This window comes from Culex pipiens, chromosome 1 (genome assembly GCF_016801865.2).
Source record: "Culex pipiens pallens isolate TS chromosome 1, TS_CPP_V2, whole genome shotgun sequence".
Classification (NCBI taxonomy): domain Eukaryota; kingdom Metazoa; phylum Arthropoda; class Insecta; order Diptera; family Culicidae; genus Culex; species Culex pipiens.
Window position 1 is genome coordinate 134,500,392 of NC_068937.1, and position 15,379 is coordinate 134,515,770.

The window sequence follows — 15,379 nt, forward strand, 5'->3', positions numbered from 1 at the left end:
TTCTATGAAATTATTAACGCACAAAAACTGGAAAAAAAGTTCTCAAAAATGTGTGTTTGTGCCCAAAGTGTTGTGCTCAGAAAACTCACAGATCCGTAATAGTTTAAGGGTTATTTCCTCGTGTCCAACCCCTCAACAAAACGGTTTCTATTCAATGACAGCAAGAAGCAACTTTTATAGCGCCCGCAAGTATGCAACCAATGTTCGTGTCATCTCGCTCTCATCACCGGCTTTGTTTGAGCGTGAAAAGGGGCGTTACTAAACTCACACTAAACTCTCTGCGAACAAATAACACAGATATTTTTTTTAATCTATTATTTAAACGTTGAGGTTTAAAAAGAAAAAAGTTCACCTGTGGGTAGGCATCGCATTGTTGATTTGTGTTTTGGGAACTTGTTAAAAAAAACTTGTATTGTTTAAGCAAAATTCTACATATTGAGAGATTTTTCGAGAGAGAGAGAAATTGAGAGAGAAGATAGTTTCACGCGCCAACCATCCTCACCACGTGTCGCGCGCGCCGCGCAGAATGGAAGTTCATGAGACTAAACGGTATATCCTTTCGGGCGTGAGACTCGAAAAAGGTGAAACAGGTGGCGGGCTCTGTAACGAAAATGGTTCCGTTGGACGTAGCGACGATCAGTTAAGATTTAATCCTCGAGCAGGCAGGACGTGCTCTGTGCGGGAAGGAAGACAATAATAATTTTACAACAATGATGCTCACGGACAATAATTCCGGCAAAGCTGCGGTGTACAGTTTAGAAGAAGTGGAAAGTGGCCTCACAACCGGAAGTGACGCGACGACTGTAACCACACTCCCAAGCAAACCGTCTTCGCCGCGGAAGTTTTTCGAGCGATTGTACGGACATCTCGACAAAGACAGCGGTTCAAAAGAGCCGGAACCCGTTCCAATCCGGTCACCGTCGGTTAGTTCCGGTAGTTCAAACCGATCGTCGCCAACGTTGCTGGATATTGAAGAAACGGACGAGGTCACGCGGCAAGACGTTAGTGCAAGTGTCTACTACGATCCGCAGCAGCAGAACCAGCTTTCGCAGCCTTATGGATTAATGGCTCAATCAGTCGGGCAGATTAATCAGCAGCAGTTGCATTTTGGACAGCCGCCGTCGTCGCTGGTGGCCGCAGTAGGCGGTGCGTACGCCACCGCCGGAACGTTTCGACCGTTTTTTGGACTTTCGGCCGACGGAACGCACCTGCCGGCGGGGTTGTCCGCTTTTTGTAAGTTTTTATTGAGGGGTTTGCTGAGCAAAATTTTGAAAACAGTTGCAAGGGAAAAGAACGTGTTTTCATCTGGAATCTAATTTTGTCTCAACGGTGCTTTGAAGTTAGATTGTAGCTTCATGAATGTTGTTTATGTTTAATATTTTTTTTTATTTTTTGTGACTTAACTTTAATTCAACTGTGGAAATTCGAATATAAATGACACGTCACTTCGGTTTGATTGAAAGTTTATTACACTGATTTATCTAAAAACCTTGATTATTGTTTTTCAATGTGAAAAGCATTAAACATCAAAAGTTTTCATGGAATACTTCTTTTTGTAAAGCCGACTTCAAGGTGGTTGATTTGCCATTATCAGGTCTAAAAAACATCAGATTTTATTAAAAGACAGGATGCAAATATTAAGGCTGTTTTAACAATTGAAAGTAGAATTTGAATTTTATTAACACTGGAATGCCCAACTCATGCCCAACTTACACGGACGCCTAAGCCTCCCAAAAAAAGTTGGAACGGTAACTTCAACTCGCTGGTTCTCGGGCATAACTCAACCAATCGGGACGATTCTTGTTTCCAGTGATTTGTAAGGATGTCTAGAACTTTGCAGAACTCAATTTGATCAAATCTGTAATTTCTGCAACCGAAAACATCGTTCCAACTTGTTTTAAACAACTGCCTCCGCGGAAGTTTTGGCGACTTTTTTTAACAGATTTGATCAAATTGAGTTCTGCAAAGTTCTGGAACATCTAGACATCCTTACAAATCACTGGAAAAAAGAATCGTCTTGATTGGTTGAGTTATGCCCGAGAACCAGCGCACAGTGGGCGAACTGGAACCCAAAATCTGACCTAATTGAACGCGGCTGGTTCCCTGGTATGAAAAATAGTGTTTCTTATGTAAAAAAATCCGGGGAATCGATTGGTGATGGTTTCATCCACCGCACGAAACGGCAAAGGGTCCATTTTGTCCCAATTCCCCATTTTTTTACATTTTTTCTTGAAAATCGGTCTGTATTTAGAGTGGAGGCTTTATGCGGCCATCCAAAATGCACTTATCTTATGTGAAAATGCCCCAGGAATCCAGTAAAAATAACCACTCGCAGAGCAAAAATCATCTAGGGTCCATTTAACCCCAATTCCGCTATAAAAGCATTTTTGGTCATTTTCAAATGTTAGGTCAGATTTAACAAATCTGAAAATATTTTTATCGTAAAGATCAGACAATTTTACATAAGAATGACGATTTGCACTTGATAGTTTAACACATTTATGTTGATAAAAATAAAAATAATGTAAAAGGCAGTTTATTCTGCGTTTGGGAAAATTGGCCCAAAACTGATTTTTCAATTTTTTTATTTAGTTTAATTTCTATATCAACACAAATGTGTCAAACAATCAAGTGCAAATCGTTATTCTTGTGTTAAATTGTCTGATCTTTACGATAAAAATATTTTCGGATTTTTAAAATCTGACCTAACATTTGAAAACGGCCAAAAATGCTTTTATAGCGGAATTGGGGTCAAATGGACCCTAGATGATTTTTGTGGTGCAAGTGATTATTTTTACTGAATTCCTGGGACATTTTCACATAAGTTAAGTGCATTTTTGTTGGCCGCAAAAAGCCTCCGCTCTAAATACAGACCGATTTTCAAGAAAAAAAAGTTAAAAAAATGGGGAATTGGGGCAAAATGAACCCTTTGCCGTTACGTGCGGTGGATGAAACCATCACCAATCGATTTCCCGGATTTTTTCACATAAGAAACACTATTTTTCATACCAGGGAACCAGCCGCGTTCAATCAGGTCCGATTTTTGGTTCCATTTCGCCCACTGTGCAGCGGGTTGAAGTTACCGTTCCAACTTTTTTGGAGCCTTGGAAGTTGGAATGTTAAAAGCTTTGCTCTAAATTAGGTTGCTAAATTTTAATTGAAACACCTTGTACATTTTGAAATATTTTAAGTAATTCAAACATATAAGGCTATTTACAAATTTCTAATTTTGAGACCATGGAACAGAAAAGACATAAATCTTTAGGAAACAACTTTTTTTATGAATTCATTAATATGTTATAAAAGTTTGACTGTAGCAGCTGCGTCAAACCTGGCTTGAAAAAATTTGATTTTTGTTTTATTTTTTCAACTTTTTTCCCACAGTTCCAATCAATTACACGGTTTTAACGGTTCGGCAAATATCCAGGTTTTTAAGCGAAGATGGCTTTCGAATGGTGAACGCCCGAAATGTCAAAATCGCGCAGTAGCACCAACATTAGAAAAAAATGTGGCTGTCATGCCATGGCACACTTTTTCCGTAATGTTGGTACCACTGCGTGATTTTGACATTTCGGGCGTTCACCATTCGAACGCCATCTTCGCTTAAAAACCTCGATAGGTTTAAAAACATTTTAGGGTGATTTTGTTTTTTTTTTTTCAAAAAATGTTCTCAAAGTGCATGATATTCTCAATGAAAATGAATTCGATAAGTTCGAAAACAGTCTGCATTAGATTGTTATGATATCTACCAGTATCCCCAATAAATGGTTTAAAAACATAAGTTTTGAAACAAGCATTATCGGTTGAATCATATTTGAAAAATGAGTTGGAATTATATCAATGTCAGTTAATTTAAAAAACTAACTTCTAAATGTGCAGGCTTCGAACAAAGGGGAAATTTTGTTGAAATTCCCGCTTTTTCTTGAGATTTTGGGAGTCTACATGTCAACATGTTTTGCTATTATTCCAAAAAAAAACACGTTTGAAAATTTTCTTTCAAACTATCAAAACAAACGTTTGATAGTGTGTGTGAACTCCGTGTAAAAGGGGTGTCAAACTAAAAAGTGACCCCATTCATTTGACAATAGTTTGTGTCAAACCATCGGGGTTTGAGTGTATAATGAACTTTTCAGCACTGCACAGTAGTCCAGATCGCAAAATTAAGTGGAAAATTGATTTTCCGAAAAATTATATGTTTTGGAGTTTTGGTGTCTTCAGAAGAGTTGTTGCAAATGGATAGGGGCAACATTTGGTTTGGTTGAAAATTAGGGTGGTTCACGATTAGGGTGATTTAAAAAATCTAACTTTTCAGTAATATTTTCGGGATTTTTTTCGTTTTAGAGAAAGTTGTTGGGCTTGCCAATCCAAGAGACCAAAATTTTATCTCGTGATCTACGCCTTCTACGACCAAATTTATAGAAAGCGTCTGAGCAAACCTTCAAAAACCAGTTTTTTGAACGTGGCAATTCAGGGTTAAGTTTTAGAGAAAAGTGATATTCGGAGCACTTTTAGAGCTCTAAAAAACAAACATTTCTAGTTTTTGACAAGTCATTAGTTACAGCCGTTTTAAGGTTAAAAAGATGCGAATTTAAAACTTAAATATCTCGAAAAGGTGCAAGCCAAATTTTCAGCACCAGGTTACATTTGAAAGAGAAGATTGGTTTTTCTTTAAAATCGAGTTATCTTCATTTGAAAAAGTCTAATTTTTAAGGGACCCTAGCGAAATTCGAAAATTGTCAAAATATATGTTTTTCCATGTAATTTTTCCCGCTGAATCTGAATCTGCCCTCAGAATTGAGCTAATGTGTCGATAAACCGATTTTTTGTCATATTTGAAGTTCAAATGATAATTTTACATGGAAACATGGTTTAAGCATAACTTTTGAACAACTTAACTAAATTTCATAATTTCCAATAGGGACTATGAGACCAAAATCCAAATCGGTTTAGCAAGTGCCGAACTAATTATCACCCACACGCTCAGACATTTGCTCGGAATTTAATTCTGAATCGAGGATGGCAAAACATATAGAAGCACTTCAAAGGAAAATAAAACAACAAATCACAGTTAATAATCTCTGTCCAAAAAAACGAGACAGCAAAACAGATCAAAAATGATCCTAGTTCTACAATTTCACCCCGTACAAGACGACAGGAAGCATGTCAATAATGTCACAGGTTCGGTAATTTTTATGGCTTATTAGTGCATGCATTACTCGAACCGGGAGGGAGAGAATTTGGCGGCAGCTTATTAGAGCTTTGCAAAATGACCCCAAGACGTGTCAACCGTTCCTTCCCATCGTAAAAGAGGTAATTAATACTTGAGCGACGCTACTTTGTACCACCGCATGCACACCGTGCAAGCGTAAATACCTGAAATATGCGGTGAAGCCTTACAAATTACCGAGTAGCGGCAAGCAAACAAAAAAAAAATGCCGGACACTGCAGTTTTGTGGTCTTTCCGTTTTTCGGTAAATCACGGATGCAGCCTGTGTATACAACCCCTTTTGAACTTTTGTAAAGGATAAACATTGTTACTGATCAAATTTCATCGATATTGACTCTGATTTAGGGGGAGCACTTTTAAGAAGGGTGGCTTAATGAACGTTAAACTGATTCGCCACAGAGTTGAGGTTTGGAATGTTTTGTTAACATCACTTTCACAGTTATGATGTTATTTGCATTTTCAGTTGTGCAATTTTTATAATTATGATGATTGATGAATGTAGTGTTAAATATTGTTTAATGTATCTAATCTGTTGTACAAAGCCTAATTATGATTTTTTGGATTTCTAAAACAGTGCAAACTCGATTATCTGAAGGCCGGTTTTATTTTTTTCATTCGACTATTCGAAGTCCCATACAAACCTTCGGATAATCGAACTTTGGATAATTCAAACTTCGGATAATCGAGTCTGGACTGTAAAATATTTAAAATTTAGACTTTACATTAAGAGATCGTAGGGGAAAGTGGGGCAAGTGTAACAAGCTAAGGAAATGCTCGTTATAACCCATTAAAAACGTTAAAAAATCTGTCGGATTTTTTAGAATCATCTTATTCCAGGTCTTGACTGAGACTTTGATAGAACAAGTTTTTAAAAAATTCTGTTTTTTTATGTAAAAAAATGATTTTAAAATTTTTGATTTTTCGTACGGTCTACTAAACTAGTGGGGCAAGACGAACAACCCGTTGGGGCAAGAAGAACAATGCATGAAAAAACATGCTAATTTACTAACAATTGAACTATTATCACTTTGATACATCAGATTAGGATGTATTTGAAACGTTTCTTTCATTTTTAGATTAAAAAATAATATTTTACTAAAAATTTGACCGTTTTTACGAAAAAAAATATTACTTAGATGATAAATAGTAAATTTTCATGATATTATTATATCGTGTATGGACAATTTTTTAAACAATTGTTTATCAGTTTTTAAGAACTTTTATGTATTTTTTTCACAATAAAATATGTTGCTGCAGCAATTCGTATTTTTTTCCATACTAAAAATCCATATGGTACACTTACCCCACCAAAACAAGATTTTTTAAAAGCTCTCTACAAAAATAACCAAAACATAAATCATATTTTATAATACGTGCAAGTCATTGGTAGGGACACTACTGATCTAGGAAAAATAGCATTTTGATAAAATGAGCCTTAAAACGAACCCTAAGCCTTATTTTGTACTTTCCAAATATTATAAGGAAACAAAGGTTTTGAAAAAAACTTCATTCAATCTTATGCCCCGTGGCGTTTACGTCGTTTTGGCGGTTATGTGGTAGTACAATCAGCTAATTACATTGCTAGCAACAATTCCTCATACTGGAAATAATCAAAATTGTAAAAATTACGGCCTTACGAGCGATTGTTCCTCTTGCCCCATATGGTCGTCTTGCCCCACCTTCCCCTACATAATCCAAATGGCCTTCAGATTTAAAATTTTCATGTTTGTTATAGGAGACCAAAAAAGGCATGTCTTGCGCTGTAGCATTTATGATGGTTCTGTTACCAAATATTCATTTTACGAAAAAAAAAAAAAAGAGCTTAAGGGTGCACAGCAACGAAGGAAGTTGTTGTCTTCTTATTCCAAAATTGTCAAACTTACGGACCCAATCCTGCAACAACGTGATTATAAAAATAGTCAAAGTTTGTAGTAAATTACTTTGTGGACAGTACTTTAGGGGATGAATATAAACATATTTCGATATTACCCGTAGTTTTGAAGATACTAAAATGTCTGTAACAAAAATCTCGGTGCAAAAGCTCTGGTTGATGTGCACCGTTAAAGCGAAAATATTGCCGAAAACAATCATTTTAGGGTAAAAATCAATTTTGCTTTTTTTCTGTTCTAAATGACTTCACACATGTTTCAATAATGGGACATGTTTTTAAGTTATTTTTTTCAAGGTATTTTTTGATTTTTTGTTTTGTTTATTTTTTTGTAATTACTTTATGAAAAAAAACACTTCTGTAAGGTGCAAAAAGTAGATTTTTCAGCACGAGTCGTACATTTATCCAACGAGGCTCTGCCAATAAGCCGAAAAAAATCGCTACTTAAAAAGAGAATAAAAAAATAACTTTTTTGAAATATTCTGCACTTTTCTATAAAAATAAATTCTAAATAAAAAAAATTGCCCAACATATGAAAATGTCCATAAAAAGGGATTCTAAAAATTCGATATTATTTTGCAGAAAAAAGCTGAAAATTCCACAAAAGTTTAATTTTGTAAACATTGAAAATCAAACTTAATTTTCGAAATATTGTGAGTCAAAAAAACAAATACGTAAGACACAAAAAACATTTTTTTACCAGATTTTAACTTTAAGAGGCTGAATCTCTACAACAACCAGTCTAATGTAAAAAAAAGCAAAATTTTAGGACATTTTTGGAGCTTTTCGAAAATATTTTTTTTAAAGGTGCCTTTCCTTCATGAAGTATTTTTAAATAGCAAAAAGCATAACACTTTCCCAAAAATACCAACTTTGTCGAAGGGTGCAAGAAGATCCGAGTTGATCCTGATGAGCAATGCGATGAAAATAAATTGGCTTATATACCTGAAACCCTTCGACAAGATTGTAGGAAATTGAATTTCCTACAAAAATCTCACACTTGGACAATTTTGGGCGAGACCTGCGCCACCTAGCAGAAAAATACTGAAACGATGTTTTTCTGCATACATTTTAGCGATTTTCCCCATATAAACTTTAATTATAAAAAGCGACCCTTAAACCTTAACCGATTTGGCTCAAAATTGGCACAGATACTTATTTTTGCCTAAGGAATCGAGTCAGAGGTTATCCCTAGTGTCGATTTTTTTTTTTGTCACCCTAATATACAACCACCAAACTCAATTCTGTGTATTGTTTTCGTTAGGACTATTTCCAGAGTATTTTTTATTTATTTTTTTAAAAAAGGACCAATAAACTATTGTCTTTCATATGTTTATAGGACTTATTCAAAAAAAAACTCTAGATTTGTTTATTTGAAAATTTATCAGCTTGTCATTTTTTCTGAAATGCACGAAAACTGTCGGTGTAATAGGCCTATTCAAATTTTATTTGAGTTGATAGAATAGAATGTGCTTTACAAATTTACGAATATTGTGCAAAATGAAATCCAGGAGAAATAAAGAATGTTAATGCCAGGAAATAAAACTTAATGGTTTTTAGAAAAATAAGTTCTTTTGTATGCATATGATTCGTCAACAATAATGCTTTCCTTTATCATCTTTTCCACTCAATTGATAAAAAATATCAATTATTCGTTGCTAAATTTTCCACCCCAAACAAAATGTTCCAAAACAAATTTCCTCAATTGTCAATCTACCAATACAACCACTTGCAAACCCACCAAACCATATCGATTTTCACGCATTCGCGCCAAAGAAGAGAAAAAACAGCTCGCCGCCACAGACAACAGCCTAACATCCTCATAACACTCTCATCAGATTTTCCCGCGATCGCGCGTTTCCCAAGTGTGAAAACGCCACGGAAACTCACACTGGCAGACAAGAACAATGCGCAGAATTTTATTCACCACTGAGCATAATCCCATTATTGTTATTTTCCCTGATACTATCAAACACAGACACACACAAGTCACAATGGACGAACACTTGTGAAGCGTCACAGATTATTATTGTTATACAATTATTATGTTTGTCAACCGTCCTCTCCCCCCTCATCCTGCGCCCTCTTCACAATTTAGAGGAAGGAAATTTCTGGGAAATCTCGGCGCACGGAGCATATTTTCCGCTTTTCCGAGCACCGGAAAGTCGTCTCCCAGCATCTGGCGAGACAGACAAAACCATATGTTGTGTGGGTATGTTTGTCTGTGTTAAGCTCCTCCTATAAATGTATCGACAGAGGAGGCGCACTCCCAGTTTTGCTGCTGTCTCGTTCTAGGATATTGTGGAAAATTGTGCAAAATTAGGGTGGAAAGTTTTTAATAATTAACATTCAAAATAATAAGATTTTATGAGATTCTAATCTTAATTTAAAGTTTTGCATAAAAACATCCTTAAGATTAAGTTTTTCAAAATACTTTAAAAAAAGCAATATTCTGGTAACCCTAACTTTAGGAATCCCAATCGGGGTTGGTGTTCCATGCCTCGGCACAAATCCCGGAACATCCCAAGCTGGAGTGGAGGAGCTAATAAAAACGGAAGGTCCAACCAGGCGTGAAAAACTTTCAATCGCCACAACAATAGACTTTGTTGGCCGAGAGAAGATGAGGAAAAATCCTTTCCCGGATTTGAATTGGATTGGTTGGATTTCGGTGGGTGATGAATGAAGAGAGAAAGTACTGCTGGACACTGCGCTGACGAGATTCGAATTTGCCGTGCATTGATAACAATCATAATCATCAGCATCGTTTTTGGGAATATTTTAGGATCTGAGTTTGGGACTCCCCTGCCCACCCACGCCATCGATGGAAAACAGATTCGTGGGAACTGATGCAAAGTGTTAGAGGAAATTGATTCAACTAAAATCTAAAAATGATATGTACACCCAAAGACGCGCAGCATCAAACCAAGAGGAAAAAGCTCTCAAACTGATAGTAAAGGCATCTCTAGTAGAAAACACTTCAGGGGATGAATAAAAATTTAGTATTATTAAAGATACAAATCACCAACACCAATTTTATTTGTAGCTTTTATCTCCCTTCTCACTCTTAATTTTTTGATTGTTCAAAATATCAGATGGAAAAAATGCTAAAATAGAAATTTTCTTTGAACTTAAACAATCCGTTGTAAAATATTTAGAATACATTTCAATTTGCTTATTTTTGTCTTTTTAGAGAAAGCAGAACCTATCTAGAGTTTTTTTTAAACGGTCCTATAAACTATTTTCTTTGATATGTTTATATGACCTATTCAAAACAAAAACTCTAGATATGTACCCATAGTATGTAGGTGTGTTTTATGACATTTAACAGAATGTAAACCTCGATGTAAACAGTTGTTTTTATTGTTTTAGAAATGAAAAAGAAAGCCGAACAAAAGGAATAATTTTTAGGTACGAATGCAAAAACTTACCAAAATGCTACAGAAAAAATATGTTGTTTTTGAAGACCAGACTTTCTTACTTCTCATAAAGCTTTTCATTACTTGATTTTAGACTAAAAACCTTTTTAAGTTGTAACTAAACGACATTAGGTATTTCCCTTTAATAATTTTGAATATGAATTAAGAATTAGGTTTTAAAATTGAGTTCCTTTTACTATTTGATGACTTTTTAACAGGAGATTTTAATCTATTTTTTTAATATCCATCATAAATGAAAATAAGAAAGTAAGCTTAAGAGAACTTTGGGCAGCTTTTAAAGTCCTCGGGGATCCTAGAACGAAACAGACAGTGTCATTCCATTTTTGGCAACAACTTTTCGAAACATGATTTTGATCGAATTGCAATCTAAAACTTCACACATCTAATCTAACATTATCGCAACCAGTCTTTCGAGGGAATCCTGGAAAATGCCTTAGGTTGATTAACGCCTAGCATCCTCTTGTCATTATTAACATTTGCAGTGCAGAAATGTTTACAATATTCGTGTTGCCAAAAACGGGATGGCGCAGTTTCATTATGTTCCAAAATGCTGAAATGTGGAAAATACCTTTCGTCTTCAGTTTGCAAACTTCCTTAAAAAACTGAAACAAGCAAAAATTTAACACTCTACTGCCCAAATTGTTTTTCGAAAATTTTTATTTTTCCCGTGTTCAGGAGGTCATTTTGAGCAACTTTTGTTCTACGAAAACTTTACTTCTCTTGTTATATGTTTTTCTTGTTTCATTTTTAGTATTTTAATTTGCATTTATCTTGTTTAGTTTATGTTTGTTTTCGGTAGTTTTTGGCCTATTCTACCACCTCCTATCATTACATTTTGCCTATCTAATTTTTTCATGTTTTTACAGTCACTTTTTAAATTTTTTGCTTGTTTTTCACATTTTCTGCTATAAAATGGCACCATTATCATTTAAGTTGTAAAAAAATGCGTAGAGGCATAGTCTGGGACACTAGAAAAATAACTGCATACTTCTTTTAACTTAAAATAAAGGAAATGTTAGTAAAAAAACACAACCACAGTTGACCCCTCAAAAAATGAATTTTTTTAAAACATTGGCAAAGTCACATAAAACAAGTAAAATTTCCGATCCATACATTTTCTAAAACTTTAAAAGTTCTTCTTCAAAAATTCAAAAATTCTTTGATTTTTGGCGATTTTTTAAATCGAAGCCCGACTAAAGGCGGGGTTGAGTTGTAGAGTGTTAAAACAAAATAATTATCTAAGACTTGGCCACCAGATTTCGATATTCAAATACCTGGGGCTCTCTCCAATGTCCAGAAGGAATTTGGCAGGAAATTTCTGCATCAACATTGTTTTTAATCGGACCTGAGTATCAAAATACTGTTATTGAATGCATACATTTGGTAGAAGAATCTTGATTATTTGTTCATTTCATAGGAGGCCATCCATAAACCACGTGGACACTGCAGGGGGTCCACGTGGTTTATGGATGGCCCCTTGGTAAACTTTTAAGATTTGCAACATTTTGAATGCTAGCAGAGAAATGAAAACATAAACGAAACCAGCATACGAAACGGAATTTAACATTTTAAATCAATGAAATGAATGAAAAGGATTTTGGCATTTTAAATAAATGAAATTCAAGAAAAAAATAAAAAGTATGGATAATCGAGTCTGGACTGTAATACAGTGATGATTATAAGTGACACATTTTAAAATGTCACAGATTCCTGAACAATTATTTTATAAATATCTTGAAAGACTTGAAAATCCAGACATTTAAAAGTTTTTAAATACTAAACCATGAATAAATTAAAATTAGTAAAAATTTCACAAAAAAATCTGAATTATAATGAAAATAAACAAGTTTTTAAACGCAATTGTCTTAAAGTAGAATGTTAATAATAACGAGATATTTTGAGTTGGCACAAAAAAGGCAAAAAATCATTACAAAAAAAAAGTTAAAATTGTACAATCGATTCACTTTCATGAAATTTTACAAAAGCGTGTATCAACAAAAGAAATTGATCGTGTTGATAGCCATCTGTTTGGTTTTGAAAATAACTTACAAACAACAATATTCACAACTTGAGCGATAAATTGCGTTATCAGAACGTGGCCATCGAGCGCGGGAACCCGTCCACGTGGCGCGTGTCCAGCTCTAATAAGCTTATTCCACGGAGCCGACTTTGCGCCATCGTCGCTCATAATAAAAATAAAAATGCCCAACAGGAAATTGAATAGAAAACTGCTCCTGAATGCTCTACTCGCCCATCATAATAACCATTATCGCCACAATAATCATCATCCTTCTTCCCCTCATTCAACTGAACCTGATGGTCGCTAGGCAGATATGTTTCGGGCAAGGATGCTTCTTCACTTTTGAATGAGGCTTTCTTTCTACAAGTTGATTTAAAGATTTCAACCCAAATCTTCACCGTTTTACTTGCAGTGGCACGCCGGAGGAAAAAGGAAGGCCGTCCGCGCCGCCAGCGGACCACTTTCAGCAGCGAGCAAACCCTGCGCCTCGAAGTGGAATTTCACCGCAACGAGTACATATCCAGAGGGCGCCGCTTCGAGCTGGCCGAGGTGCTCAAGCTGTCCGAGACGCAGATCAAGATCTGGTTCCAGAACCGGCGCGCCAAGGACAAACGCATCGAAAAGGCCCAGATCGACCAGCAGTACCGGTGAGGGGGCGGTTTGAAATGGGATAGCAGTTGATGATATTTGCTAAATTATGTTTTTCTCTAATTTTCAGGACATTTGCCGCCGTCAACGGATTGTTTACTCCGTTCAACCCGCAGTACACGCAGGTTCACCACAGCTTTTACGACCAGTTTAGCAAAGATGACCACGGAATCGCCAAGTAGTGAAGCGAGTTTAAAATAAATTCTCTGTAAATATGTTATACTTTCGTTTGCAATCATCAGTCAAGCTTTATGTAAGTTACGCTAAATATGAACATAAGGAGTTTCTTTTAAAATTGAGAATTTCATGCAAGCTAGTTCTTGTCATCTGCCGACTACGGACTTCATACTCAAGTACCTTTGATATAATTGCATACTTAGGCTTTAAATTTCAACAATATTTTAAATTTAAAAAAACGTTTCATTAGAATTAGTAATTTTTCTTTAGAATTTACTATTTCTGGCCTCTGTATCCGGAACCATCATTGCCAGTCATTAATCAAAAAGTGAATTTTACCATCTACGACCTTAAACATTTAGCGTTGAATGGACACGCAGTATTTTATTAAACGGGATCTAATTTGATTAATATGACAAAGAACTTTGTACAAAGCTCTTAAAATTTATTCTATTTTATAGCATTTTAACCACTTCAACAGAAGTGTCCATTTTCATGGCCAGTATCAAAAACCATGATTTTCTTTTTTTTATTCTGGATGGCCAGTCTCGGCTTGGGCTGCATCTTGCTCCAGGCCATCTGCTTCCGGGCTTCCAGACGCCAGGTCCAGGTTGATGTTTGCTTCCCGACGTCAAACGAAAGAATGATTTCCCTGGACTGGCCAAGCCGGATTTTATTGGCCTAGAATGGAGACGTATGCCCCGCCCCTTTGCACAGTTTATCCCATAGGGGCAGAGGGGGCAGAATGGGCCATCCTTGGATTTCAGCTTTAGAATGAATTTGGACCAACTATAAAGCAAGGGCAGGGTGACCACTCAAATTCCATTTTCAAATTCCCGACTTTTTCCCGACTTTTTTCCAGACTTTTCCAGAATGCTCAAATAATAGGCATTTGTTATCTAAATAATGATTTCAAACAAAAAACTTTCTATAAAAAAGTCAATATTAACCACCGAAAAAAAAATTCTCAATGAATTTAAAAAAATCCAAATATAGGCATTTTTTGTAATTACAGAAATTAAACAACAAATAAAAAAACTTCAAAAATTGAATTTCATTATTATGATTCAGAGTAGAAACACAAACAATTAGTCTTTGAAAAAATAATCGAAAGTTCAACAATACTTAAAACTTCCATGTTATTTTTTAAATTGGCAAACGTATAGTTTTTGATACTTCGTTTCAACTGGAAATTACAACAAGTTAAAGATAACTGAATTTAAAATCTTGATCCTGGTTTTTTAAACTTCATCATCATTTTAAATCAAAGAATGATTCAAACATAATTGGGTACTAAAGCCCTATGCCAATTTTTTATACAACGGTAAAAAACGCGATTAAAAACCTTTTCTGATCACTTTTTTTTTTAATTTTCAACACGATTAAAAACCTCTTCTGATCACTTTTTTTTAATTTTCATGCAAAAAAAAAAAAAATATTGAAAAGACAACATTTTTTCGATGGATCAACTATGGTCCCCTTGGAACAAGCTGTCAAGGGTTCGTTCAAAAATTACGTCCATGAATAGGGGGAGGGGGGGGGGTCTGTGGTTTGTGACAGCCCATGTTTAAGGTATAGGAAAAGTGCGTGACAGGGGGGAGGGGGGGGGGGTTTGAAATCCCGAAAATCTCTGGACGTAATATTTGAACAAACCCCAAGTAGGAGCTTTTCTGTCAAGAAGGACCGCGAGGTTAATTTTTCAAAATTGATTTAAAAATCCATTTTAAGCTCTTTGTGGTCGTACAAAGGGTCATTGTACTCAGAAAAATAAGCTTTATCGCTGTAAACAATAATATCAGCAATCTAAGCTTCATTTAAGGACCCAATTGCTGTTATTATTCATTTAAAGGATTTAGAAAAATGTCAAGGAATTCATAACAAAATGTTTTTTTTCCTTTTTAATTTTGTAATTTTTGATATTGAATTTTCTAATCAATGCTAATTTATCTAGTGGTCAGTATTTAACTGTTTGTTTTTTCAAT

At 35.3% G+C, this 15,379-nt stretch overlaps 1 protein-coding gene across 1 annotated transcript; it reads left to right on the forward strand.

Annotated features, from left to right (window-relative positions):
- Nucleotides 1-424: 424 nt before the first annotated feature.
- Nucleotides 425-13,499, forward strand: LOC120422583 (homeobox protein rough). Its single transcript, XM_039586071.2, has 3 exons — nucleotides 425-1,233; nucleotides 12,985-13,219; nucleotides 13,291-13,499. Exons 1-3 carry the CDS (start codon nucleotides 711-713, stop codon nucleotides 13,400-13,402), a joined length of 870 nt encoding a protein of 289 aa, XP_039442005.1. The 5' UTR covers nucleotides 425-710; the 3' UTR covers nucleotides 13,403-13,499.
- The last annotated feature ends 1,880 nt before the right edge of the window (nucleotides 13,500-15,379 follow it).

Excerpts from the sequence above, each read along its gene's own strand:
- LOC120422583 (XM_039586071.2), top strand. The coding sequence starts at position 711 with ATGATGCTCACGGACAATAATTCCGGCAAAGCTGCGGTGTACAGTTTA. Across the intron at positions 1,234-12,984 it reads GGCGGGGTTGTCCGCTTTTT|TGGCACGCCGGAGGAAAAAG; the intron begins GTAAGTTTTTAT and ends TTTTACTTGCAG. Across the intron at positions 13,220-13,290 it reads CAGATCGACCAGCAGTACCG|GACATTTGCCGCCGTCAACG; the intron begins GTGAGGGGGCGG and ends TCTAATTTTCAG.